General features: G+C 42.2%; 1 protein-coding gene across 6 annotated transcripts in view; it reads right to left on the reverse strand.

Moving 5' to 3' along the window:
• The window catches only part of Micu1 (mitochondrial calcium uptake 1), a 162605-nt gene that overhangs the window by 67993 nt on the left and 69010 nt on the right, over positions 1 to 25602 (reverse strand). For all 6 annotated transcript variants that reach the window (XM_060369507.1, XM_060369505.1, XM_060369509.1 and 3 more), the window contains 3 exons: positions 25383 to 25497; positions 4127 to 4209; positions 3032 to 3229 (listed from right to left, as the gene is read on the reverse strand). In XM_060369507.1, the coding sequence (XP_060225490.1) occupies positions 3032 to 3229; positions 4127 to 4209; positions 25383 to 25497 (396 nt within the window). The remainder of the gene's footprint in view (positions 1 to 3031; positions 3230 to 4126; positions 4210 to 25382; positions 25498 to 25602) is intronic.

A 25602-nucleotide genomic window follows, 5' to 3' on the forward strand; every position in this document is an offset into this window, starting at 1 on the left:
TATACATATATATAGTTGTAGCATCTTTAATATATATTCAAGCACATATATATTTAGACATAAAAATACACAGTTCAATGTAAATTTCTGCCCTAAGATATCTTTTTATACATATATAAATATCCAAAAATCCCAAAAGAAAACGAAATTAAAAGTTCAAAAAAAATTTTTGCCGAACACAAGGATAAGAGATGCTTGGGTTGTCTTGACATGAGCATTTACACATCAAGTTCTAGACTCCTAAGGCTTAACTGACTAATTTTCTCTATTCTGAGAAGTTCCATTTTAAACTGTCTGCAAGTTTACTGTGAAGCTAAGTGGCAAAAACCAGAGTCCAAGGTTTTTCTGAACACAGTCCTCTATGTATGACCATATACGACTAAAGAAAGCAAAATGTCGGCAGGCATGGTGACGCACACCTTTAATGGAAGCACTGGGAAGCAGAGGCAGGTGGATCTTTGTGATTGAGGCTAGCCTGGGCTACACAGTGAGTTCCAGATCAGTCAGAATTACACGGTGAGATCTTGTCTCAAAAAAAATTTTTTTAAAGCAAAATGACACCTAACTAGAATATTATGGACTAGAGATATGACTCAAAAGATAAAGGTGCTGGCTTCGAAGCCTGATGACCCAAGTTAGAGCCCTGAGACATACACTGCACAAAGAAAAAAATTGACTCCTATAAGCTTTATATAGAATATAAAGATATAGAATAAAAAATACATTTTATAATATAAAAATTTAAAAACTGAGGTATTATGACTAATTTTCGGGTTAAATGAGAACTGGCTATATAATTGCTTCAATTATTGCTAAAATCTTTTCAGTGATTTAATAGAGTGCTGTCTTCCCTGTATGTAGTGGAGAGGAACCCTGAAAGCTAACCCTCAGCTGCCTCTCCTAACATGTGGTTGCTCTTTGGCAGTGCAAGGAAGTTAGAGTGAGTCAGGACAACTCTGCAGGCGCTCTGTTGACCTTTAAAATGCAGGTGTGGTGCTTGTCAGTTATTGCAGGCCTCCATAAGATTCTTTCATAAGATTCCCTGCACTCTGCCCAAAGGTTGGCCATAAATCTCAGCATCTGCTTTGATAGTCTGCAGGGCAGAGCTTTTCAGAGGCCCTCTGTGTCAGGCTCCTGACTTGTTCCCTGTTTTCTTGTTCTTCTGATGTCCATCCTCTTTGCCTTTCTGGATAGGGATTGAACATTTTAGCAAGAGTCCTCCTTCTTGATTAGTTTCTTTAGGTGTACAGATTTTAGTAGGTTTATCCTATATTATATGTCTATATGAGTGAGTACATACCATGTGTGTCTTTCTGCTTCTCGGAAATCTGAGCACAGGGGTCTTTCCTGAGACTGACACTCCAACCAAGGACCATGCGTGGAGATAACCCCTGCACAGATGTAGCCCATGGCAGTTCAGTGTCCAAGTGGGTTCCATAGTAACGGGAAGAGGGACTGTCTCTGACATGAACTGATTGGCCTGCTCTTTGATCACCTCCCCTTGAGGGGGAAGCAGCCATACCAGGCCACAGAAGAAGACAATGCAGCCACTCCTAATGAGACCTGATAGACTAGGATCAGAAGGAAGGAGAGGGGGACCTCCCCTATCAGTGGACTTGGGGAGGGGCATGTGTGCAAAAGAGGGAGGAAGGGAGGGGTTGGGAGGGGAGGAGGGAGGGAACCACAGGGGGGATACAAAGTTAATAAAGTGTAATTAATAAAGAATTTTTAAAAGAAGAAGTTCTGGTTAACAGCAGGAATTGATTCCAAGGTCCCATGTAGCCCAGGATGACCCTGAACTTTCTCTGTAGCTGAATATGCCCTGCAGTTTCTGATCCTCCTGTCCTTATCTCCAAGTGTTAGCATCACAGGTGCACCTTACAAAATCCAGATTGGTGTTTTGTTTTGTTTTTGAGACAGGGTCTCACAGTATAAGCCAAGCAGGCCTGGAATTCATTATGTAGTCTAGGCTGGCCTCAAACTCATGGCAGTTTTCTTTCTGCCTCACCTTCCTAAGTGCTAGGATTATAGATGTGCAGCATGGCCAGGAGTAAATGTTCCTTCGATCACTTAAAATTAAACAAAAGCAAATTTTAAAGCTTCATTTAACATTTACATATCCTTCTATTTCCCCCTAGATCATGTGCATTAAAGAGCATTCTTGCAGATAACTGGAACTAGGCTGTGGTTTACTAAACTGTCAAAACTCAGTCAGGTAGGGATGGAAAAGCAGAATAACAGGAGAAAACCAGAGTGCAGAGAAGAAACACACAGACTTTAAAAGAAGCAGTACCTTTTTTCCCTCATGTGCCTTTAATGACATTATCTAATGTTCTGAAATATTAAATAACATTAAAGTAGGGCTCATGTTGGAAAGAGGAGGTTGTAGAGAAATTTTTTAAAATTTCTGAAAATTAGGATGTTTTTATCTCTAGACAAAAAGCATAGGTAGGTGTTAGACGAATTCTCTGAATAGAATCATTAGCCAAAACCCCTGAGCCTACTTGGTTAAGACACACTGTGAAAACATTAACACTCCTATGGTGGCGTGTTTGAAGCCTCAGTATGACTCTTAACATTCTGAGTGAAAAAGTGAGCTTGTAAATCTCCAAGCACAGTGAGACGCCTCCGCAACTCTGAGCACAGAGATTTTCACTCTGATGTTCTGTGCCTCCAGCTGTTAGCATCTTTGCAAACTTTCACAGAAAGAATTATTTATTATCCCTTCTCTCTCTATTCTGGTGCCTAAAACTAGGAAACATGTTGAAGGGTAGGACTGCTCTCACTCCCAAATTATTTTGGATCCAAAGACAACTAAGATTTACAATTTTTTCATTTTTGTTTCAGTCCTAGAATTGTATCACTCCAAGACAATTTCTGCAGAATATGTCATTTCCCATCTGGTCCTGGATTAAAGACCCATCAGTTCTCATGGCTGGAGAAAGACTGCAAGGAAGCCTAGAGGACAGGCCTCTGAGCCCTCCACCAGTGCACATGGAGGCTTGGCTATCTACTCCAGGTAAACACCTACCTCCAGCTTCAGAACGTCATGCTGAAGTTTACGCTGAAATTCCAGGAAGTTTTTGATGGTCAGTTTTCCTTTGAGATCAGCTCCAAAAAAGTAGGTTGTGAGGGCTGAACACAAGCCAGACTTGAGGGTGTTCCCAGTAGTGGGACGATCTCTGTGACGCATGCCCATGCTCGTTTGTGAGCGAATGATGCTCTGAACCTAAAAGAGAACCATATCCCCACCTTTAGACTTGTGACAGTGAACCCCTCAGAAGGCTGCCCCTGCAGACTCTGTATGTACACTGTACAACAGAACAATCTTGGGAGCTATATCTTATTATCCCCATTTTATAGATAAAGAGACTAAGGCACAAACAGTTGAGTAGTGGCAGAAAGGGGAGAATTAGGATTCTGACTGTGGAGGCCTGGTGCTTTTGTGACTGGCAGCCCCCTGGAGAACTTGTCTTCAGAAAAAGAGAATCTTTTGGGGTTGGGGTATGTGTGGGAAGAATGGTGTAAAACCTCTCCTACAAGCAGGGCAGTCATCCTCACAGCCACATTGTCTGCATCTCAGTAGGTTTGAACACTCCACACTTCTCAATCTACTCTCTAGATGTGGCAAGACATAGCATAGCTGTACAAAAATTGTTTTAAACTACTTTCTACGTATGGGTGTTTTGCCTGCTTTTATGACTCTGCAGTTCATGTCTGACTGGTGCCCAGGAAGGACAGAAGACAGCCTTGGATCCCCTAGGACTGGAGTTACAGACACGATGAGCCACCACAGGGGTGCTAGGAATTATCAGGTCTTCCGGAAGAACATTAAGTGCTCTGCTTAACCACTGAGCCATCTCTGCAGCCCTATATGCAAATTATTGACATCTAAACATATTAGAATGATTTATGATGTACAAAGTTGGTACAAAATATGAAAATGCAAGATATTCGTTCAATCTTTGAGAAAGTTTCATTTTGGGGACTAGCAAGAATGGCTGCCATATGCAAGTGAGCTTTCTTAGGCAAGTCTGTGGTTGCCAAAGCTCTCAATAGGGCCTGCACTCATGGCTCACTTGCAGCTGGCTAATAAATACTAAGAAAGGGAGTCAGTACAACTTGCCTGCTCGAACTCCTCCATGTCCACTTCTCCATCTCCATTCAAGTCAAACATCTTGAAAGCAATTTCAAAATTCCTCTGAGGAGCTGTATGGAGAAAGGGAGGCAGAAGGGAAGTGGGAAAGGAGTTGAGAAAGAACGATGAGGGAGCGGGAGGGGAGGAGGAAGAGAGGGAGGAAGAGCGGAAAGCAGAAAGAGCATGTCAGTCAAGACATAAAATAATGCCCAAGCCATCAACTGACAAAGTCTACATTAAGTATTAATTCCTTAAAACCCCAAGACAATTTTGTGACAATTAAAGACAGCAGTTGTTGGGGCTGGAGAGATGGCTCAGAGGTTAAGAACACTTATTGCTCTTCCAAAGGTTCAATTCCCAGGAACCACAAGGTGGCTCACAACCATCTATAATATGATTTGATGCCCTCTTCTGGCATGCAGGAGTACATGCAGATAGAGCACTCATACATAAAAAAGAAAGAAAGAAAAGAAAAAAAGCATTTTCTGTTCTTGTATTTCAACATTGTTGTACTTTTATAATTTTTTAGATGATCATTTTATGTGTATGGGTATTTTGTATGCAAGTGTGTTTATACAACATGTTTGTGTAGTGCTCATAAAGCCCAGAAGAGACATTGGACCCCCTGGGGCTGGAGCTACAGCCAGTTGTGAGCTGCCATGTGGGTGCTGGGAATCAAATCCGGTCCTCTGCAAGAGCAGCCAGTGCTCTTAATTGCTGAGCCATCCCTCCTGCCCCCACCCCCTTTTTCTTAAATAGTTTAGCTTTGCCTTTTAATCTGCCACAGTATCAGCTATATGATACTCTTCCATTTTTTGTTGTTACTGTTTATACATGCTAAGCATGCACACCATGTTCTTTAGAATACACTTATTATTTATAGAGTCAAGGAAGCTTATCTGAAATGAGACAAGCAGCTACAATACAAAGAGGTCAAAGTCTTGGCCTTTTCTTTTGACTTTAAACAAGCTGGCTTTTCACTCTGCTTGTCTAAGGGTTTGCAGTGTTCCCTGTACATCACCTTGCTGCAGGGTTTAAAAGCTGTTCCCGTCTACAACTATACTCATTATCACTACTCTCTGGTAGGACAGAAAGGCACAGTGTAATCCAACAGCTCCCACTTCAACATGCCAGCTGCATACACAAATCACCAAGCAGAGCATTTTTAAAGATAAAAATTAAGTTGAAGCTTAAAAAAAAAAAAACTAAAAAAAAAAAAAAACAAGATACACAAAGCTAGCAATATTCATTCCCTTAAGTGAATGATCAAAGCTCCTCCATCAGGCTTTAGTGTTTCAGAAGCAATCAAAATGCAATTAATACATTTCATGTGTTATAATGAAACATAAATTAAAAGCTGCTCTCCTTCACGCTATTAAGTGTTCTGGTAAAGAAAACCAAAATATTTATCCCCTTCTTTTCTTTTGTGCTCCCAACTTACAGAGTTTTAGAGAATGAACCAAAGTAAGTGTCCTGTCTGTCCCAGTACCACTAAATATGTTTTACACTGTAAATTCTTACTAAAAAAACAAACCAAGCCCATATACACAAGAATTATGAATAGATAAAAGAGATATGTTTGGTGAGCCTTGTATACCATGCATAATCAAAGAGTACAACCCTCGCTGTGATTCATCAACAGCAGTATTTCCTGGAGCCAATTCTCATTTCAGAAAGCTAGCCAGCTGGCTACAAAGTTCCCGGCTTTAGGCTGCTGTGGTGAATGTGCCTGTCGGCTTCCAGCTATCTGTTTCACCTGATGCTGGCATCCAACAGATTTGTTCCTTTTCTGTTTCTTAGTCCTCTTGTCTCAGCCTCCCCAGTGCACCACCATTCCTGCTCCACGCCTGTTCAAGCCACAGCTAAAACTTCTGGGAAGGATACCACTTGGAGAACTCAATTTTTATATGCTTGTTGCACCATCCTTTCTCTTCTCCTCTCTCTCTCCCTTCCTTCCGTCTTTGTTTTTTTTTTTTTCCTCTCTTAAGGCAGGGTTTATGTAGATTTGGCTGTCCTTTAACTTGCTCTGTAGAACAGGCTAGCCTCAAACTCACAGAGATCCTCCTGCCTCTGTCTCCCAGATGCTGGGATTAAAGACACATGCTATCACTATTGGCAGTTTTCAAAAGTTTTCTGGCTAATCTTCTACTATGATTTAGCATGTGTCAAACTTTAGTTCTTTATTTTGTTTTGTTTTGTTTTTTTTTTTTTTTTTGGCTGGCCTGGAACTTGGTATATGTAGACCAAGATGTCCTCAAACTTATATAGATGCATCTGTCCATGCTGGGATTAAAGGCAAGAGCCACCATGTGCAGCTTGAGTTGAGGGTTAAGATGGATAATTTCATCCACTAAATGGTGGATGCTGTACTTGCAATCTTGAAGGTTTAAAGAACAAAACAAAACAGAGGGGACTGGAGAGATGGTGCAATGGTTAGGCACACTGGCCGCTCCTGTAGTGGACCTGAGTTCGGTTTCTTGCACCCACATTTTGCTGTCAGAATCTGAGCAGCACTCAAGCAGCTGCCCCAAGTCAATCCAGGAGGAAAGTTTCGGTGTTTGGATCACATGCACTATTTCTTCTCTTTAAGAGCATTTTGTTTTTCTCAGTAGTGGGGCCAGCAGTGAGCCTGGCCTTTAAAATCATCTCTGTAGAATGACTGGCTATGAGTAGCTTCTCTCTCTCACTCTCTATGGTTTTCTGAGACAGGGTTTCTCTGTGTAGCCCTGGCTGTCCTGGAAACACACTCTGTAGACTAGGATGGCCTTGAACTTAGATATTCGCCTGCCTCTGCCTCCTACATGCTGGGATTAAAGGCATGTGCTACCATGCCTGGCTGAACAGCTTATCTTCATGATCCTATGTCACTGGCATTAAATTTATAGCAAAGCATTACTCATTCATGTTTCAATGATATCCAGAAAAACTCTGAATGACTTGTACTAGGTCATCTGCTGGCTTCTGGTTCATGAGAGAAGTTGAAAAAAATGGTTAATTTCTATGAGTCAGATAAGTAAAACCCTTTCTAACTCTTAAAATAGTCACATATAGGCCAGCAAGATTGCTCAGTGGGTAAAGGCACTTGCTGCCAAGTGATCCCTTGGGCCCCACATGGTAGAAAGAAAGCTGACTCCTGCAAGCTGTCTTCTGACCTCCACAGTGACACTGTAGCATGTCCCTCATAAATGAATAAATGTTTTGTTTTTTTTTTTTTAAAAAAATAAGCTGGATGTGGTGACACACACCTTTAACCCCAGTTACCTGGGATTAAAACCTGTGCATCTAAAGAAACTAAGCAAGAGAGAGGACCCTAACTAAAACGTCCAATCCCCATCCAGAAAGGCAAAGAGGATGGACATTAGAAGAAGAAGAAAACAGGAAACAACCTAGGAACCTACCACAGAGGGCCTCTGAAAGCCTCTGCCCTTCAGACTATCAAAGCAGATGCTGATCCAGATGGGCAACTGTTGGGCAGGAGAACGGAATTTTAGGTAAGAACTGGGAAATAGTAAGAGCTGGAGAGGACAGGGTCTCCACAAGGAGAGCAACAGAACAAGAAAATTTGAACATAGGGAACTTCCCAGAGACTCATACTCCAACCAAGGACTATTTATGGAGATAACCTAGAACCCCTGCACAGATGTAGCCCAGGGCAGTTCAGAGTCCAATTGGGTTACATAGTAATGTAAAGAGGGACTGCCTCTGACATAATCTGATTGGCCTGCTCTTTGATCACCTCCCCCTGGGGGGGAGCAGCCTTACCAGGCCACAGTAGAGGACAATACAGCCACTTTTGATGTGAACTGACAGACTAAGATCAGAAAGGAGAGGAGAACCTCCCCTATTAGTGGACTTGGGGAGTGGCATGCAAGCAGAGGGAGGAGGGAGGGTGGGATTGGGAGGAGAGGAGGGAGGGGCTTATGGGGGGATGCAGAATGAATAAAGTGTAATTGATGAAAAATTTAAGAAAAAAGGGAAAAAATAATTTAAGAACCTTAAATGACTTTCAAAATTGGAGGAAAACATGGAGTTAGTCAATGGGCATGGAGCAAGTCTCGCCCCTGGGGGCAATGGTCTCCTGAACCTACTCAGACCTCGGACACCACCACTGCTAGTTCTAGAACTGACGCAGGATGTTCCAACGAGGGGTTAAGGCTTCTCATAATATTTCCTATAAGCCCACACCTGTTTGTCTATATCCCCCATTTTTATTCATTATTAGCCAGATAGAGCCAAGTAATTGTGGTAATGATACTTGTTTTTTTGCCCAATGCTGGAATGCTAGTAAATTTAGGTATGCCCTGGTTACTCGCATGCCTCACTGGGTGCCTGTGCCCATTGATGCCCCTCACGCTATGACTCTCTTCAGACAGAAAAGGGATCTTGGAACTACAGCCACCATTGTTACTACCATCTCATTGATGGCTGTTGGAGCTACCACCAGGGCATTAGCCATGAGTCATACTGGGCAGACTGCTCAGACCCTGAATAATCATTTAGCCAATGTAGCTCATGCCTTAGTTGTACATAAAGGAATTAATGCTCAACTAAAAGGAAGCTTGATGGTGTTCAATCAGAGGATTGACCTCTTGCAGGAGCAAATTGATACCCTATGGCAAATCGCTCAACCTGGCTGTCAATGAAAGTATGCTGGACTTTGTGTCACTAGCATACAACATGAGAATTTTTCCTGTGCTGCAAATCTGTCTAAACAATTGTCGAGCTATATTTTAGGTAATTGGAATGGAGAATTCGATACTACGATGGAGCAGCTGAGAGTGGCCATTGTCACAGTAAATTCTACCAGAGTGGACGCAGGACTAGCCACAGGATTATCAACATGGATTGCTGCAGCCATGAATCATCTGAAGGAATGGGCGGGCATGGGAGTGTTAGCAGGCCTTCTGGTGTTGGTCTCCTTGGTTTGCCTGTGGTATATATGCAAGATTAGAGTCTCACAACAGTGTGATGCAGCCATGATCATTCAGGCCTTTACAGCCATTGAAGCAGGACATTCTCCCCAAGCATGGTTGGATACCATAAAAAGCTAAAATGATATGCTCAGGATGCGAGGCTAAGCACTGCACTCAGGGTCAGCCGCTTTGGACCCAGAGAAGAGCATGTCTGATTGCATGCGGGTTGATGCCCCAGGTCCCGCCTCTGAGAAAAAGGTATCAGAAGGGTCTGATGCTCTTTGGGTGGATGACACCTAAATGAACATCTGTACAAAGTCCCAATTTATTTCTAATATCAGAGATCAGACCTCTACTCTTGCCTGATGCATCTAAAACAAAAAGGGGGAACTGTAGAGAGCTGCGGAATGCTATGCCTTAAAGATGGAGCTGGTTTCCGCCTTCTACCTTCCCGATGGTGAGTGCTCTCTGTCACGAACAACTCCACATTTGGCTAAGGCCGAGGATCTGGCTTGCTTCCATGTATGTGGACCTATCTGCATTGCCCCCGTGGCACGCCTGGGTTGGCTACCCAGAGGCTATTTAAGCTGTGGGCTGGCTTTCCCCGGGGTCCGAGGATTGTTCAATGTTCCTGAATAAACTGCATTGAAAAAAAAAAAAAAGCTGGATGTGGTGACACACACCTTTAATCCCAGTTACCTGGGAGGCTGAGGCAGATGGATCTCTGTGAGTTTGAGGCCAGCTTGGTCTACAAAGCTCTGTTACACAGAAAAACCCTGTCTCAAAAACAAACAAACAAACAAACAAACAAACAAGCAAGAGCCACACAGGAAGCTCCTTTTGGCATTAAAACAAAATGATAAAAACAGATTTTATCAAAGATACAGCCATCTTACTGACTGAAATGTAATAAAGTCAGTAAAATGTTGAGTTAAAACAAACACCCAGAGGAATGACCTGAGGCTCAAAGCAGTTAAATATCTCTGTGAAAATGCCACAGTGAGTACATGGCAGACCTAGAACTGGACTTAGACCAACCCTGATTCCAGGCTTCCTGGTAGCACCCTGTGGTCCAGTCAGAACAGAGGCACACTCATCAGAACAACAGTCTTTTTATGCTGAGATGTTCTGACCTGAAAATAACAGAACACAAGCTGGTGCTGTGTCAGTCTCTAAAAAGCTGTGAGCTCAAGTTGCTCACCTCAGTGAGACAGTCTCACAGAAACCCTGCAGACATGCTGCTCGGCAGCTTAGACTTAGCTCTATTGACCTCAGACCCAAAGGCAATGGGAGACTCTCAGAGAGGCGTGCCATGTCCTTCAAAGTTCTGAACCATACTCTCCCTGTTGTCTCGCGCTCAGCTCACTGCATTCACCTATGCCAGTTGCCTAGCCTGAGGGCTTAATGACAGCAGGCAATATGGTTTTATTATAGTATTTTATCCTTTTTTCCCATTACATTTATTTATTTTACATGGTGTGTGTGTGTGTGTGTGTGTGTGTGTGTGTGTGTGTGTGTGTCGGGGCAGAGGTCAACTTTCAGGAATTGGTTCTTTCTTTCCATTATGTGAGTTCTTAGGACTGAACATGGTTGGCAGCCTTGACAGCAAGCAGCTTTACTTGCTGAGCCATCCTGTCAGCCGCATCCTAAATTTTATATTGATTAGGAATGTCTGTGCAAGTGCGTGTGTGTGCTACAGTACACATGTGGAATCAGGGGGCAATGCTGTAGGACTCAGTTCTCTTCCTCCACCATGAGGGTCCCAGGGATTCAACTCGGGTCATGAGGCCTGCTGGCAAGTACCCTTACATGCTGAGCCATCTTGATGGTCCTATAATCTTTGATTCTTACCGTCCTTTTAGTTTCATGAAGGCACAATTATTTAAACGAGGAAATTATTTAAATGACTAAATGAGTTTTTCGTCAAATAATGGTTAATATTTCTTCCTACAGCTAAGGTTAAATCCATTTTATCAACAAGAGAGCAGCCTATATATATAAGTTTCTGTTCTGCTTGGGTCCCCTGAACCATAGGGGATCTACTCTGAGGGCTTATTAAGGCACATGCAAGGACATACCAAGGCTGCACTGCTGACCCCTACAGAGGTAAGTTGGATAGCCACTGTACTGTACATTATTGTTTGACCCTCAGCAGCCCATCAGCGTAGGGCCTCCCATCAGGAATTCCCTTAATCCATTCAGTCCTCCACAGACCACATCAAAACATGCAAGACAAACAAGCCTCAAGCCAGCATGCCTTCAATATGTGCTGTCAGGGAATTCCCTGGTGAGCCTCCCTGCTTCCCTTTAATTGTAGACTTCACAGTGATTTTAAATCCTAGCTGTCTGGCAAGTTTCTAGTGGCCTAGGTTCATGGTACCTCACAATCTGCTTCCACAGGAAGGCTTTGAGAGCTATTCTTTTGAACTTGAGGCTACTCACAGAATGAATACTACAGTGTTCCCTTTCCAAAGCAGCAGCACCTATGCCTCCATGATTTCTATGGCCTAGCCATATGTTGGAATGGATTAAAATGGACATGACCATCTTTCACTACTTGGCTGTGGAGCTGTATCAGGTCCATTCTGGTTACAAATCCATTTTTGTATCATAACACTAATGACAGCAATAAAAACAACCCTATACTATTCCAGAGCACATCTTAAATATTCTGATTCAGCAATAAAAAAAATGACAGCATCTTTTGTCTGCATGCACCAAGTGAAACATTCAGATGGCAACAAAAGTAGCCACACCTCTGGGGCCACTTTGCTTACTGTGCTTATACACAAGGGGGGACCTCTAATTCTGCCTCTTCCCACAGCAGCATCCCGGGCTGGCTCAGGCTGCTGTTTGGTTACTGATGGAATTGATGAACAAAGAAACAAGTTGTCCTCTAAGCATTTTGACTTTCGGTTAATTTGGTTCTCATTAAAGAGCTACTACCCACATATATCATTCATGTTGATAACTGACACTGCTGATGTGCAGTAGCAGAGAATTCTGAGACAGGGAAACCCTTAGACCATTCAGTGATCAGTCTCTCTGCTTTACTTGTATAGCTGATCAGATAGTCTCTGATTATCTGAGATGGAAGTTGCCACTTCTGAGACCCTCTGCATTAACACCTAAATTTCATAAGAGCCCAACTCTACCATGTAGCTCTTACACTCTAACACAATTTGCTAGAGAAATAAGAAAAACACACTTGCTTCCTCATATGAAGAAATGCAACCCCCAGAACCATTACCCTATCTCCAACAGGATTCTCAGACTTGCTTCAGGCTCTAAAGCATCACAAAGGTCTATCTGGGAAGCACTGTAAGCAGCCAATGCCTCACGTAGTGCAACACACTCAATGCAGCTACTTCTGAAGCTCATGTGCCTTCTGGAACAAGACTACATTTTCTTTTCTTTTTTTAAAACAATGGGCTAGGTTATCACATGATGCCAGACAAGATTACTTATTTTTCAAAATAATGGGCTACATAGATTATTATTTTTTTTAGCATTTAAACATTTTTTTATTATTTTTTTTATCAGTTACATTTTATTAACTCTGTATCCCAGCTGTGTCCCGATCCCTCATTCCCTCCCAGTCCCTCCCTCCCTCCCTCCCTCATCTCCACCGTGCCCCTTTCCAAGTCCACTGATAGGGGGGACCTCCTCCGCATTCATCTGATCCTGTTTTATCAGGTATCTTCAGGACTGGCTGCAAAGCCCTCCTCTGTGGCCTAACAGGACTGCTCCTCCCTTCTGGGGTGGGGAGACCAAAGAGCCAGTCATTGAGTTCCTGTTAGAAATAGTCCTTGTTCCCCTCACTTTGGGAAACCAATTGGTTACTGAGCTACCACAGGCTACATCTGAGTGGAGGTTCCAGGTTATATCCATACATGGTCCTTGGTTGAATGTCAGTCTCAGAAAAGACCCTGTGCCCAGATATATTTGGTCCTTGTGGAGCTCCTATCCTTTCCCCATCAGACTAACTCCCCTTCTTTCTTATGATTCCCTGTACTCTGCCAAAGGTTTGGTCATGAGTCTTTGCTTTGAAAACACTGCTAGTTAGAGTCTTTCAGATGCGCTCAGTAGACTCCTGTCATACGTTCAATGCATCTGTCTTTCTAAACGAGGATTGATCATCTTACCCCATGTCCGCTCAATTGATTATCTTTTTTAGGTGTATAGATTTCATTATGTTTATCATATCTTATAGGTCTATATAAGTGAGCAGCAATCCAAGTAATCCAATTAAAAAATGGGGAACAGAGCTAAACAGAGAATTCTCTACAGAGGAATATCGAATGGCAGAAAAACACTTAAAGAAATGCTCATCCTCATTAGCCATCAGGGAAATGCAAATCAAAACGACCCTTACACCCATCAGAATGGCCAAGATGAAAAACTCAAGTGATAACACATGCTGGAGAGGTTGTGGAGAAAGGGGAACCCTCCTCCACTGCTGGTGGGAATGTAAACTGGTACAACCACTCTGGAAAGCTATCTGGCGCTTTCTAAGACAAATAGGAATAGTGCTTCCTCCAGACCCAGCTATACCACTGCTAGGTATATACCCAAAGTTTGTTCAAGTACACAAAAAGGACACTTGCTCAACCATGTTTATAGCAGCTCTATTTGTAATAGCCAGAACCTGGAAACAACCCAGATGTCCATCAACGGTGGAATGGGTACAGAAATTGTGGTATTTTTATACAATGGAATACTACTCAGCAATCAAAAAGGAGGAAATCATGAAATTTGCAGGCAAATGGTGGGATCTAGAAAAGATCATTCTGAGTGAAATATCCCAGAAGGAGAAAGGCTACATAGATTATTACAAGGTGCCTTCGTGTCTTGCTTTCTATAGGGTTGGGGGAAGGGGAGAACTCTGTAAGAGGGACTGGAGGGCCTGAGTTTGGTTCCTACATCAGGCAGCTTACCAACGCCTGTAACTCCAAGGGGATCTGACATCTTCTGGCCTCCACAGGCACTCAGATACATGTGGCATGTATGTGCACACACGCACACACAAATAAAAAGAGTGGATGTGGTGGCGCACATTTAGAGTCCCAGCAGCTGGGAGGCAGAGGCAAGCAGATCTCGGTGAGGTCAAGGACAGTAATCTACATAGCAGAACAGACCAGCAAAGACTATTGAGCAAAACCTCATCTCAAAAATAAATAACTAACTTTCAAAAGTTCTGCTAGGATTAGATTTTCTTTTCAGTCGTTTTGAGGCAGCATCTTTTTCTGACATCAGCTGGCTTGGAACTTGCTGTCATGCCAGAATGGCCTTGAACTTCAGGACCCCCCAGGTCTGCCTCTGGAGTGCTGGGATTACAAACAAGCACCATCACGCTTGGCTTTAAGAAGAGATTTTTCTGAATGCTTCAGGTATTGGCCAGAGGATATCTGGCGGGAATGATTTCTGTTCTTTATGGAGTAAGGAGCATTCCTCCCTCAAGTGTGTCACAACATTGCCTCAGGAAATGTGGCTTCTAAAGAATGCTATCCAGAATGCAAATATCCTCAGAATCATTTCAAAAGCAATTAAGCAGCAGCAGATGGCTTTTCTTCTCATTGGCCTAGGCTGGTTGTTTCAGGCTCGTTTTATTTCTGAGTGCTTCATAGGTACACTAAAAACCCATCTTTTTTTTTTCCCCTTAGAAGCAGCGACTCTGCAGGAAAGGGCCTGGAGGGTGTGAGGATGTGTGTGTGAGTGTGTGTTGTGTCTGCAGCTTGTGGTGAGGGGACCAACAGGGCTGCTGCTGTTGTGCTGCAAATGCCTGCTGAGCTTCAAAGTGACTTCGCTGAATAACACCTCAGATTTCCCTAGATCCAGGACACAGTTTGGGGCCTCTTTCTTCCCTTATCCTGAAGTAAAACAGAAAGAGGACATCCACCTGGAGGACAGCCACCTGGGGGAGTCACCCTGTCCTTTTCCAACTTTTAGAGAACTCAGCTGGATTCCGTTAAGGCCTCAGCAACCTGTAGAAGAGCCAGGTGTCCGCTCTTGATGGGCTGCTTCCTAGTCGTCTAACCTATATTACTAGTGGGGCCGGGAGGATGCCCGGGTTTCAGTGCCACAATGGGTAAGAATATGTCATCTCAAAGGCCAGCTGCCCTCCAGGCACACCATCCAGATTATTATCTGGGACTGTGCTATCCCAGCATCTCTTAGACAGTAAGGAAGCAGCTTAAGTGAGAGAAGGAAGTGGCCATGGAAGGATGGCTCAAGAGCCCCAGAGGCAAATAGACACAGCAGTCCCCTTTCCCAGGTTCCGAGTGTAAGGTTGTTAGCTGCAGGGTCACATTCAGGCAAAGGTGGCCAGTATAGAGAAACTGAGTGGTCCAGCTGAGCTGTCCCAGTCCTGGAGACTGACTTCTGCACTAAGCACAGTGATGAGGTCACCTATTGTAAATGCACTAAGCTGTCAGATCCTCACAAGGCCCACCATCTACTGCTGAGCATCTTTCTCAGACACCAGATATAAACAAGATAAGGGCTAAAGCTCTCTGTCCAGTCAGTGACTTAAGCAGCTTACAGGCCCTCATTTCTGCCAGAGGAAGAATCCTTTCTCCAGAAACAATTTCAGTTGCTCCTGAACTGCAGTGAGCCAAGTCATGCATGGAGTTGAAGCAGGCTAACTGCTAAACAACAAAACAAAAGCCAGCCTGTTTAAAATCTTTTAAATGGCCATGCATCTGCACACTCCCTTGTTCTTATATATGAAGACTGAGAGTCTTGAGGCAGGGTCCTTCTGTGTATCCCAGATTGGACTCAAACTCACAGTCCTCCTGCCTGTGCCTACTAGTGCTGAGATCACAGGCACACTTCATTACACTTGACCCCGCTATCTGAACAACACAGAAAGTTCAGCATGCTCAGGACCCCAGGCAAGTCCTACCAGGATCTGGGATGCCCTGTTTATCTTGAGGCTTTCAAGGGAACTGAGGCTGAAGAAATAAGGAAAGAGAACCAGGCGTGGTCTCCACACTGAACCCAGAGTGGGAGCAAGGAGATGTGCAGCTTCTTTGGAGTTTTGCTGGAAAGTCTAGAAAGGACCCACCCAATGCATCCTTAGATAAGGCTTCCATCAGAGGTGTAAACTCCCATTAGTCATGTATGCCAATGCGTCCTCATTTTTCCTTCCTAGCTGGTCTTTCCAGCTCAGCCCCCTTCACCTTCAAAGCCTGAACACCTCAGATGGTTCTGCACACAGTCATTCGCAGCACCATTACTGTCCACGAAGATGGTGGCACTAGGGTTGACCTACATATTTAAAAGGTGAAGCAGCTTCCACAGTATGGACAGTGGTGGTGGCCTTCATCAGGTGTCTGCTCCTGGAAGGAGGAGCTCATGGTGCTGCAGACCCACCTGGAGGAGAAACCAGTGCATGACTCAGGAGTTGCCCTAGCTCCTCCAGCTTGTCTGCTCACTTTCCCCATCTGGTCACTCTGGATCTGAGAGCTGTGGGCCTGTGGGTGTGTGGACAAGGATGGAGCACAGGACATGGCACGAGCTTCATGCCCCCAAGTCTATGGCAGGAGTTTGGATTGTGCTATTATCCAAGATTTGTTCCTTCTGAGGCAATCCTTTGCTGTCAAGATACTTTCTTGATGCAGTGGTTCTCAACCTGGGGGTCATGACCCCTTTGGGGGCTGCATATCAGATATTTATATTACAATTCATAAGAGTGGCAAGATTACAGTTATGAAGTAGCAACAAAGTGATTTTATGGGTGGCGGTTAGGACAACCCGAGGAACTGTAGCATAACCCAAGGAACTGTATTAAAAGGTCACAACGTTAGGAAGGTTGAGAACCACTGCTTGAGAGCCTATCCAGTTTAGATTTAAAAAGAAACCTGCAAATTCCCACTCAAGTCCATAAGGCAGCATGAGGAGTTAAATGGATTTTTCTATATTGGTTACTCATAGCATGCTATCTAAAAGTCATTGCTAGCTTCTCTCAGCATGCAGCCTCTGTGTATGCTGGCTGATACCTCCAAGACACAAGAGAGTAAGAAAAAAAATGTAAAACTCAATAAAAAATAAATATCCAGTCTATAGTTTGTTATAGAAAATACTGTTATGAAATAAAATTTTTAAAGTTCTTTCTTCGGGTTGTGTTGGAATGATAATTAAAAACACTTCCCCATCTTTTTGACTATACCACAGGTTTTAGTTTCTTGCAGTTTAGTAATTTAATATGCCCAACAAGAATAAATTCAATTATTTTTTTGAATATTTTTGTTGTGGCTCTACAACTGTTTATCCCCATTAACTATACTCAAGGGGAAGCAGACCACATAATGTGATACAGCAGCATGCCATTAAAAATCATCTCATTTCTGGGCTGGGAGATAGATGGTTTAGTTGGTATGGCGCCTGCCACATGTGCATCCCCCCAACAATTTTTTATATGTTTTATAATTTGATGATAAATTTAAAAATTTTTGTTTCTAACTTTGAGAAACAGTATTTAGAAATTTCCTTGGTGGAGAAATAAGACTAAAAGTCTATCTGAAATACCTAAGTTCACAACAAGTAAAAACATAGGTTTTCTCAATCTGGATTCATATAATGGGTAAACTTTGACTCATCAATATATTATGAACATTTTCATTGCTGATAACATCTCTGTATTACATACATTGTATTGAGAATGGTACTGAGCCTCATTGCGTAGATTTATAGTAACTGGGTCAGTCCACTGTTTTATGGCTCAACCAAAAACTTGGCTACCAAGAGTTCTTTTCTAGTTTATTTTTAACATCAACACCATTATAAATGTGATTATTTCATTAGTCTAAACTCATGGCAAAGGACTGCTGGACTGAAGAGTAGGAACTTTATGAAAGTGCTTGAGGCAGACTGTCCAGACTCTAATGAGGCAGCCATCAATCAAATGGAAAGGTCAATTAAAACAGTTCATCTGTTGCACACATGGGTGGGGACCACTCTAAGAATTTGTAGTCAAATGAGGAGATAACAAATGGCCTCTCACAGAGGAAATCAATACTAGGTGTTTCTGTGTGTGTGCTGGGGATGCAATATAGGGAGAAGCACAGTAGCTCATCGCCACTTCCTGCAGTCCTTCAGACCTCTGGGAAGTTACAAAAGACTTTCCCTTATAAAGCTTGGAGGATAGAGTCCAACTCCAGACAGTTAAACCTTGTCACAGACCTCAGCTGAGGGAAGCTGTCCCAAATGGTTATGATGCCAACATTAGGCATACTGCCTAGACAAATCCATGTTCAGATTTACAGACAATCCAAAACACCCTTAAAATAAGAGGGTGTCAAGCTGTTATTTCTGGCAGCACTTTTTGGAAGGTTTCAGTAGGAACAACCATGTTTCTGGTCTATTATGTTCTAAACATTAAACTATAAATTTAATGTATTCTCAGAACAGACTTAAAATTGATATTGATCAAGTTTTGCTGGTATTTGAAAATCCTAAGAGGAAGAGACCTTTAGTCCTCATTGAAATTCAGTGTGGTTAATTGATCGATTGCTGCTGTTTTCTAAATACTAATATTGTGAAGCAACATGTTGAGAGATTCTGAGCTTAAGACCTCTTAAAAAGATTATGACTATTGCATTTTTTTTTCAGTTTCCAGATGTATAGAGACACTCAGTCTCCCTACAACTTCCTCCCTTGCCATTTTCTGTAAAGAATATATTCTAGCCTTAATCCTTACAACAACAAAAACTTTTTAGGTGAAGAAAAGCATGTGACTGATGTTTCAGGTTGACAGTCCATGACCTATCTTTGAGCTTCATCCCAGAGAGCTGCCAGTTTTCCTTTGCATACCTTGGCCTTCCTGACACTGACTTTATGCTGTCAACAGTGTTCAATGCCAGAAATGTCACAGAGCTTAGATCTCTCCAGAGTGCCTGGAAGAAGGATTCTATGAAGCAATCCTGTGTTGTACCCGGATAAGGTCATGTTCTACAGTATAAATATACTCTCTTCAAGTTCATTACTGTTTTATGCCCGAATTACTCTCTCAATGTGACAGAATTCTATCCTCTTATTTAGAGAGCTAAAAGAAAAATGTTCACCTACTTGACCTTCTTTTCATTTTGTATGACTTCATTTTAAAAACAGAAGTTCAATAACCAAGGCAACAGTTTATGCTGAGATGGAATTTGTCACCTAGCTGCTTAGCTGCTTTAGTAAAAGAACTGGAGTTTGTTACTTAACCTATGTCAATCTGAAGGACCCTCTTTACATGTAACTCAGTTTGGTATTCATCCAAAAGCTATTTGATTTTCAATTAAGTGTCTCAATAGAAAAAAATCTGGCTGTTACAATTAATTTTCTGGCTTTGTTTATATATAATAGAGAAAATTAATGTAGAATAAGCTAAAAGTATGTTCAGAAATATAAAATTTTAATAGATATGAAATAATAGATTTTTTTAGCCAACAAATATACATGGAGTACTTCTGTGTACCACAAATTGTGCTGGACAGCTTCTCTAGAATAGATGATAATTTGGGGAAAACATTCAATGAAATATTCTTTGTCTTGATCCTTTTGAGACAAGTTTTGCTATGTTTTCCAAGGTGGCCTTGAATCCACTATGTATCCTGGCTGATCTTGAACTTGCAACAATCCTCCTGCCTTAGGCTCCTAAGTTATAGGCATGTGCCACCACACCCAGCATGCAACAGCACTTTAAAACTTGTTTCAGGAACAAGGAAGCAGCAAACAATGAAGCCTGAGCATCCACAAACACTGTAAGCTGCAAGTTTAAGGTAAAAGGCTAGGTATAGAGACAGGCATGTGAACAGGTACATTTCGGTCCAGTTCTAAAAAGCAAACAATGTGAAAAGCAGGGCTTGTAGCTCATGAGCAAAGGCCTTTAAATATTAGTAATTGCTGAAAATTAAGTTCCCACAGAACTGGTCCCGCTACCAGTGGAAGGCAAACAGGACAGGGGAGGCCTGGAGGAAGGGGATAGTAGTTAGAAGAGTTATATGCCACTTAAGACTCAGGGAGGGGCAGCTTCCAAAGCCTGCCCACGGCTAACAAAAGAGAGACAGGACATGACACTGAAGTCCATGTAACACTGTCATCAAGAACACAGAGTCAGAAAAATTCTATCTTGTTTATCTGAACTAAACATCTTGGGTAGTTCCTGCTACAAAGATGTAAATGTGTCAACTTTATGGAATGGCTGGGGCTATTGAAATGATATACTGTTCTCATACAAACTTGCTCAAAAAAAAAAATCTAAAATACTGCATATTTAAAAGTGTTTTTCAAATCTTCAACATTATTGTAATTTTCCAGCACGCTTATTTGTAAGAAATATGCTAAACAATCAACACATAGTCGAATTATCACTCACAAATTCAGCTGCTGTGAAAACAAAATTCAGTTTCTTTACTAGCTGCCTTAAATCTAAAAGAGTCAAAATCAGGACACCCTGAATTATGCCACAGTTATTAGCTCTACACACACTTTTAAGCCCTGGGTGCTACACATGCCACAGGATTTCTTTGGTGGCCTTTTGAAGCTTAATAACAAACAGTGAAGAAGATGCTTCTTTTATTTACGAGCTTTTATAAATGAATCAGTACTATTGCTTCACCAGCTAAGACTGTTCCATGTCATTAGCTCACAGGAATAATCATTGCAATTAGGACACATATGGAGATAAGAATACAAAATAAACAGTCATTTGTCAAAATAAAATCTATCAACATAGGCAAGAGCCAGGTGTTAAGTTATATTGTCAATATATGGCGAATCTTAACATTAGTAAAAATGACCCAGATTAAAAATATTCAGCATTCAAGATAAACCATGATAGCACTTCTCTGTACTTAGTTATGAAGAAAAATCCGCTCCTTCCATCTTAAGACCAGGAGCAATTGCTGCAGTTGGATACTACAGATAACGAGTCATTAATATCCACACTAGGCACTCTTCACTCAATTCTTATTAACCTACTTTAAGGATCAGAGGCTCTTTTGAAATGATTTAACAATTATTAATCATCTTGCCTAGTAAGAATCTCAACTTATTTTATTGATGAATAACTATATTTACTAGATATTATACTTAATACAAATGCTCTTGCTAAAACATTTAAGTGACTTCATCAAAGCAGATCAGAGAAATGAGATGTAAACAGCAGAATTTGTGCATTCGGCCTAGGGAAGGATATAATACACAGATTCTGTATTGCTAAGGAATCCAGCGTGTTTTGAAGTATTTTAATTTAATAACTATGTTTCTCTCACTCAGCCAGCATAGCTGCAGACTGAAGACATTAACAGCTACAAAGACTATTCCTGCCCTAGGATACCAACAGCAAGGCTGTTTTGGGGCTAAACAAACATACCAACCCAATATATTTTATATTCTTGTTTTGTGTCTTTGCTGTAACGCTTCATGTACAGCAAGTATCTGTAGTAAATATCAATATAAACCTGTGACTGGTGTTTTGTCACTCAACAATTTAGGTTGGAGAATGTACAATAAATGAGATAAACAATAAATTACACAGACTCTGAAGTGGTGATAAGGGCCAAGGAGGAAAAAAAAAGCAAGAAAAACATTTCTAAGCTATGTAAGAATGTATATGAGATGGGAAAACAGCTGTTCAGTGTTTAGCTAGCTACAGAATGCCCTTATCCAAGTCTCGTATAGAGAAGAGTAAGAAACCAATGCCACTTATTTTATGCACAAGACATTTCTTTTTTTAAAAAAAGATTCTATCTATCTATCTATCTATCTATCTATCTATCTATCTATCTATTTTTTTTTATGTATGAGTGTTCATTGCATGTGTGCATGCCTGCCAGTAGAGAGCATCAGATCCCAGTACAGATGGTTGTGAGCCACCATGTGGTTGCTGGGAATTGAATTCAGGACCTCTGGAGGAGTAGACAGTGCTCTTATCCGATGAGCCATCTTGCCAGCCCACACAAGGCATTTATCAAATTTCCAAAAAGTTTCAATGAGAATGAACACTATTTAACAGGAAATCAGGCTGTACAACACAATTCTTCAGAAAAGCATCTTCCCTAGCTTAATTTTAGGAGTGGCAAACTGGAAAAGAACTATTTGCTACATATAGTTCTTAGATTTTATTTCTGACAACAGAATAGACCTCCTCAGGTCCTCTGGAGTCTCATGCTTAGTGCACTAGGGCAGTGTTGGCAGCACTCAGGAGATGAAGACGTCAGGAGCCCACTCACTGTGCAAACAACTCATCAGATGGGTAGTCCTGCCTCAGCGGCAACTCCTTCCCACTGTCCTCCTGGTTTTCTATGATCCTGTTACTTGATGCTTATCAGAATACAGTACACATTGTATGTGCCAGTCCTATGCCAATCAACTAGAAATGCTTACTTGTGTGTTTATTTACTCTCTCTATGTGTGGGGAAGAAGGGTGTCAGAGGACAACTTAGGAGTTGGTTCTCCTTTCCTTCTTGTGAGTTTGGGAGATTGAACTCAGGTTGTGAGTCTTGGTGGCAAGTACCTTTCCACTGAATCATATCAAGGGCACAGTACCAACACTTTCAAGGCTTAGGGAGTTGTCTGCCCTCTCCCAGGATGATTTGGAAACCATTTTCTGAACTTGACTGTAAAGGTCCCTTGTTGCCCCGCAAACCGTACCTCATTGAACAATCTATGGGGTATTTTCCTTGGCAGCTTGTTAGATAAAGTAGAAATGCAGTGTGCAGCACACTGTTGTCATAGCCTTTCCATAGTTGGAGAAAGAGAGTCAGTGAGTGCGTTCCCGCACACGGCTGACACTGAGAGCTGGGCACAGAGGCTGCTCAGTTCAGGCTCTTATCTGAACATGTCTACTTCTTCACAGTGAGGGTCTGTATGCCTGAGTTTCTTTATCTGTAAAATGAAGATAACAACAGTACATGCTACAGGCTGAAGCATGAGGACATGTATGTCATCAGAGCATATGAAGATCACAAAGACTTTCAATAGCTTCAAAACTTTTAAATTTGAACTAACAACAACAAAATCTCAATAAGAGGTGGAAAGATGGCTCTGTGGTTAAAAGCACTTGCTGCTTTTGCAGAGGATCAGGGTTCAGTTCTCAGCACCCACAATGAGTAGCTCTGTAGCATTTGCACAACATATACAAAAAATAATTTTTATTTGTTAAAAACAAGTCAAGATATGGGCTGGGTGTGCTTGTACACACCGTTAGTTCCAATGCTGGAGAGGCAGAGGCAGGCATATCTCTGTGAGTTCAAGGCTAGCCTGGTCAACAGAGAGAGGGCTCTACAACAGCCAGGACTACACAGAGAAACCCTGTCTCAAAACAAAGTCAAGGTATGCTTTAATTTGGGGTTTTCATAACTGTGTTAATGGACGTACTCATTGGAGCACTAGTCTGCCACATACATTCATTCTGACACACTGGCAGGCACTCACAGCCAGCTGTGATAAGCAGAAGTCTGTTTCTTCTTTCCTTTGTCAGCAGTTACACGGAAGAAATATAAGGCTGAAACTAGTTGGTCATGGCAAAATCATGTCTTCCATCTGTTGAAACCCATAAGGTGGTCACAGTGGTGTATAATAGTGCATACTTGTAATCCTAGTATTTGTAGGCTGAGACAGGAGGATCACAAGTTTGAGGGGCAGCCTAGGCTACAGAGAGACTCTATCCCAAAAGTACCACCTGATTCAGGGCTTTATCTTTACAGAAGCTCAGTTACAGATGGAGAGGAGATGTGGCAAGGAGGATGAGGTGAGGGGAGATGGCAGTCTCTTTCCTAGCTGGAAGAACATTTACTTAGTCAACATGGAGTCTGAATTCTGGTTCATTTCAGGTACTTTCTTTTGCAGAGTTAGGGCTGAATCCAGGACCACGCACAGCTAGACAAGTACTTCACCACAGAGTAGCATTCAGCTCTCACCTGAGTGATGGTTTAACAAACTGTACAGAGAGAGCTATGAATGATTAAAATTCATACTAAGAGAAAGTGCCACAGTTATATATCCTAAATTAACTCTTAAGAACCCAGATACTTACCAGTGTTCTACATAAGTGAATACTGAGTTTTGAGTTTCCAGAAATATTCTTCCACAATTAAAAAGTGAGCAGTCAAATTTTTGGTTCTGTTGCTCTCCTTGTGGACCTCCTGTCCTCTCCAGATTTTACTATTTCTCACTTCTTTCATAAGATTCCCTGCATTCTGCCCAAAGTTTGGCCATAAGTCTCACTATCTGCTTTGATAGTCTGCAGGGCAGAGCCTTTCAGAGGCCCTCTGTGGGAGGCTCCTAACTTGTTTCCTGTTTTCTTCTTCTTCTGATGTCCATACTCTTTGCCTTTCAGGATGGGGATTGAGCATTTTAGCCAGAGTCCTCCCTCTAGATTAGTTTCTTTAGGTGTACAGATTTTAGTAGGTTTATTCTATATTACATGACTATATGAGTGAGTATATACTGTGTGTGTCTTTCTGCTTCTGGGAAAGCTCACTTAGGATGATCCATTGCAGTTCCCACGATCATACTCCAACCAAGTACCATGCATGGAGATAACCTAAGACCCCTGCACAGATGTAGCCCATGGTAGTTCAGTATCCAAGGGGGTTCCATAGTAATGGGAACAGGGACTGCTTCTGACATGAACTGATTGGCCTGCTCTTTGATCACCTCCCCCTGAAGGGAGAGCAGCCTTACCAGGCCACAGAGGAAGACAATGCAGCCACTCCTGATGAGACCTAACAGACTAGGATCAGAAGGAAGGAAAAGAACCCCTCCCCTACCATTGGACATGGGGAGGGGCATGCGTGGAGCAGAGGGAGGAAGGAAGGGACTGGGAGGGGAGGAGGGAGGGAACTAGAGGGGGGATACAAAGTAAATAAAGTGTAATTAAAAATTTAAAAAAAGTGAGTAGTCAACACAAACAAGACAACTGAGTCAGTTTTCCTTAGTGCAAGGAATGTCACATGAAAATGGTGTGCATGGAGCACAATGCTGCAGCAGTCACATTACAGTATGCATGGCAATCACAGTGTGCTTGCAGTCTCAGTGTGCACGGCGGTCACAGTGTGCGTGGCAATCACATTGTGCCATTGGTCCTCACAGAACACAGAGCCCCAGTTCCAGCAGGGGTAACCTGGCAGGCTGTGTGCTTAAAAAGTTTTACCCTGACAGCCCAGGTTCTCTTTCCCTTTCAAGTGAGTTTATACACAAGTTACAGAAAAAAACAAATGAAATCATGTAGGATTTATAATTCACTAATTATAAACAGGTGTTGTTTTCCAGCCAATCAGCTTAGCTGTTTCTGTATTTATATAAATAAATACATGTAAATAAGATGGGAAGTTCATACTTACTGGAAAGAACAGTTGTAAGGAAAATGTAGTCAGAGAAGGAGATAAGGCCACATTCTCCAAGGGTATAGAAGATACTGCCTTCATCAGCAAACTTCTCCCGCTCCTGGGCAATTTTCTGGTAAGTGCACAGGTCCCAGCAGGAAATAAAGGAGATAGGACTGAATCAGAACACAGACTGTAAGAACGATGGCATTTACCTCCCAGTTCACTCACACGTAAG

The sequence above is a fragment of the Meriones unguiculatus genome, chromosome 16 (genome assembly GCF_030254825.1).
Source record: "Meriones unguiculatus strain TT.TT164.6M chromosome 16, Bangor_MerUng_6.1, whole genome shotgun sequence".
In the NCBI taxonomy this organism is placed as follows: Eukaryota; Metazoa; Chordata; class Mammalia; order Rodentia; family Muridae; genus Meriones; species Meriones unguiculatus.